Raw genomic sequence first — 3,324 nt, 5'->3', positions numbered from 1 at the left:
GATTTAAAAGGGACAGAAAGACGCAGAGAGAAGCTTGTTTCCTTAGGAGAACACACCAGAAAGACAAGCTTGAGCCATATGCCTGAGGGAGAGTAACAGGAGATGCAAGTGATCTCTTAAGGGCTTTCGTTCTGCTGGCTAGATGGCAGAAAGATGTGAAAGTACTTCTACTTGAAGAAGGAAATAACAAGCATGTAACTTGAAAAAATGGAAACCTTTGTTGCATGAACTGCAGAATTATTATTTCCAAGACTATGTTTGCAACTACATATATTTCCCTAAGTTTCCCAATCATTGCTAAATGCTGTTCTTTTTTTTCTAATTCATCATGGCCTTGGAGAAAACCGGACTTTGTTCTGGCTCAGTGCTGCAGAGTGAAGTAATTGTTTCATTTTTCCATCTTCCCAAAACCGGCTTTCTTTTGCAAGTAGAGCCATCTGTGCGGACTATGTAATGTGCAGCCACGTCTGACATCTTGTGCAGCAGTCTCACCCTGGGCTTCTCTAGCCTACGGTGCCTCACAAAGGTCTCAACCCTGGAAATAACTTTGTCTACATAAAATGCCCAAGTATTTGCTGAACTACTTTCCTGAATCAGCGCCTGATAACGTTGCTACTCAGGAAAGACAGATTAGTTCAACAAAGTTCAAAACCACATATCTAGCTCACATCAGTGGAGCACCATTAATGTCTGAAGGTACGGAATTAAAATGTCCTTCAGAGTTTGCTGAATTGAGATGATGTATTTACATAATCAGCCTTTCAATTCACCAGAGACTGCTACAAAAAATCAAGCGGTTTTTATATGCTTCAATTGCAGAATCCAAGCTTTAAAAAGGCTACAACATTGGGCTAGATCCTCCGAGGTACCAGTCACTCAAATGTACTATAATAAATGTTCAATAATGTTGGTGCAGAATGTGAACCCACTGGAGGACCAAACCTTTAGAAATCCCAGCAGGTACTCTGAGCCAACACTGCACTGCTGTTTCAAAATTATAAACGACACTTAAAAAAAAAAAAAAAAAAAAGTATCTGACAACCAAAAGCAGAGCTTTAAAAAAGCAACATTCTACTTAAGTAGCACAATTCTGTTTCGGTTTGCTTCATCGCTGTTTTGTTGTTGTTGTTGTTTTTTTAGTTTGATGTTAGAATTAATTGGTAAAAATAATTAAGATAAAGATATCATCTTATTTTACTTCCAGTGGACTTAATTTATGCATCGGACAGAACTTGCCATATGCTTAGTTTACTGCCTCCCTGTACAAACAGAAAAAAAAAACTATTTGAATTTTTAAAGTTCTAGATTTTTAGCTAAGCACATTCCTCAAACAGTATTTTCCTCTGAAGGCAATTTAATCAGGTTTTGTAATGTTTTGAATAGAAAATTCACTGTGCTAATTTACCTGCAAGCTAGTAAAAAAAAAAAAAATAGGGCAAGAAAGCTGGTATTTTTAAGACTCATTTAAATACTTCTTGCCTTGTATTGCATTTACTCTTCATTCCCTCTAATCAGTATGAGAATATGATTACTCAAATGGCATTTTTCAGCATAATGATCAGATTATATCTTACCTGATGGCATACGTAGAAGCTGTACACATTAGGAATAATACTAACACCATAATGACTCCAGTCAGACCTGGAACTAAACCAGACATAAGATAACTTATATTTAAACTGTGAAGAGGTATACTTGTCTCCTGTGACCTTTTAAGAGAGTGGAAGTTATTAAACATACAAATCATGATTCAATCAAACTCTTGCATTTGTTTATCTCTTGAAGACCATTCACGTATCAAACTAGATAGGAAAGAAGAGCTGTTGCGTTATTTCCCACCTTCCCAGAGAAAACTGCCCTTTTCCTTGCATTTCACCACACACCACTGATTTCCTGTTGCCTTTGCTCCTGTAATTATTTGTCTCTAAGCAGGTAACCAACAACAAATCCTGTCTACTTGTTTATTTGTAAGACTGACGAGTTTCTATATCTCTTTTTTATTCCAAACCCTAAATTCTGTTGAACACGACAATTAAAAACCTGGTCAGGGAGAGAATTTCAGGGAAATCAATTTCTATGCAAGCTGTCGCTACAATTGTTTGCCAACCCATTTCATCCTGGAATGGGAAAGAGCCTGAAATTACTCTCCGTGGCATTGTATCATGCTTGAAATTGTTGCCCGTAGAGCAAGGTCTGAAAGAGTGATCTACAGCCAGTGTTTGAGAAGGAAAGGTTAAAAACATTAAGGACTGGACTCATCTGCTCAAATGCAGACTTGTATCAGAACTAGTCTATCTTCAGCTATTTTTAAGTCAAAGGAAAGAAAGAAGTATTTCTACAGCATGATTGATATCCTAAAGTAGAATCCTGCCCATAAAGTACAGTAAACCATCAGCCTAAAGATAGATTAGAAAAATCTCAACTGAAGTTACCACTTTTTCTGAGCTTTTTTATCTTTTTTTTTTTTTTCCAATCATTACCTTACCATTTTTTTAGCTTCAAAATTGCCATCCCAGGAATTACAAACCTGAATTAAGAATTAAGAACCTAAAATCCGTGAAGCATTACATAAAACCTTTCACTTCTCAAAGAATGACAGTTTTTAAGTATAGTCTCTGGTCACCCTAAAGGCCACGTGTTTGGGTTTAAACACAGTCAGTCAGGCCAATCACCAAGCACAAAGCTAAATAAGTGCTGGTTCAGTGCCAGAACATAAACGTCTCAATCAGCTTTCATGGACGTAAATGGCAAACCTACAGATTTTAATGGTCCAGGATCTTGTACAGAATCACGTCCTAATGATAAGAACAAGCTCATTTTTCAAATAATTGATTTGTGATTTTAGACTCTTTAGCAATAAAGAGACAATTTCAAATCTTATAGCTTTACAAACTTCTTTAAAGTTGTTGAAAAGTCAGATACCCAAAATCTGACACATCTCAATTCACTCCTCGGTTTTACAAACTGCAGGAAAAATCCTGGTCCTGCAATCAATGGAAGTTTTGCCATGAACTGCATCAGAAACTTTAATTTCACTCCTTCATGGAAAGGTTACAATTAAAAGCAGTTGCAATAAAAAAATGTGCATTCTTCCCGTTGACTCCTCCTTCATTTCTTCTTTCTTAATCTAATTTGATATGTAGCGTGCAATGTCTCCGCTCTGACACAAATGCTTCCAATCCAACTGCAGTACAGCACCTGATCCAGCTTCCTACACTGTCACTCAAGCCACAGATCACCTTTTACATCCAGTTCTTCAATTCTCTTCTCCGCCAAACTGCAAACATGAAATCCCTCAACCTTGCCCTGATTCATGGGTGTATT

General features: G+C 37.0%; 1 protein-coding gene across 2 annotated transcripts in view; it reads right to left on the bottom strand.

Annotated features, from left to right (window-relative positions):
• Nucleotides 1-3,324, bottom strand: part of NOX4 (NADPH oxidase 4) — a 106,691-nt gene that overhangs the window by 89,222 nt on the left and 14,145 nt on the right. For both annotated transcript variants that reach the window (XM_009881185.1, XM_009881186.1), the window contains exon 6: nt 1,575-1,647. In XM_009881185.1, coding sequence (XP_009879487.1) covers nt 1,575-1,647 — 73 coding nt within the window. The remainder of the gene's footprint in view (nt 1-1,574; nt 1,648-3,324) is intronic.

The sequence above is a fragment of the Charadrius vociferus genome, unplaced genomic scaffold, assembly GCF_000708025.1.
Source record: "Charadrius vociferus isolate BGI_N301 unplaced genomic scaffold, ASM70802v2 scaffold1, whole genome shotgun sequence".
NCBI lineage: Eukaryota > Metazoa > Chordata > Aves > Charadriiformes > Charadriidae > Charadrius > Charadrius vociferus.
The sequence above is the reverse complement of the archived record's forward strand: the minus strand, read 5'-3'. Positions and strand labels throughout refer to the sequence as shown.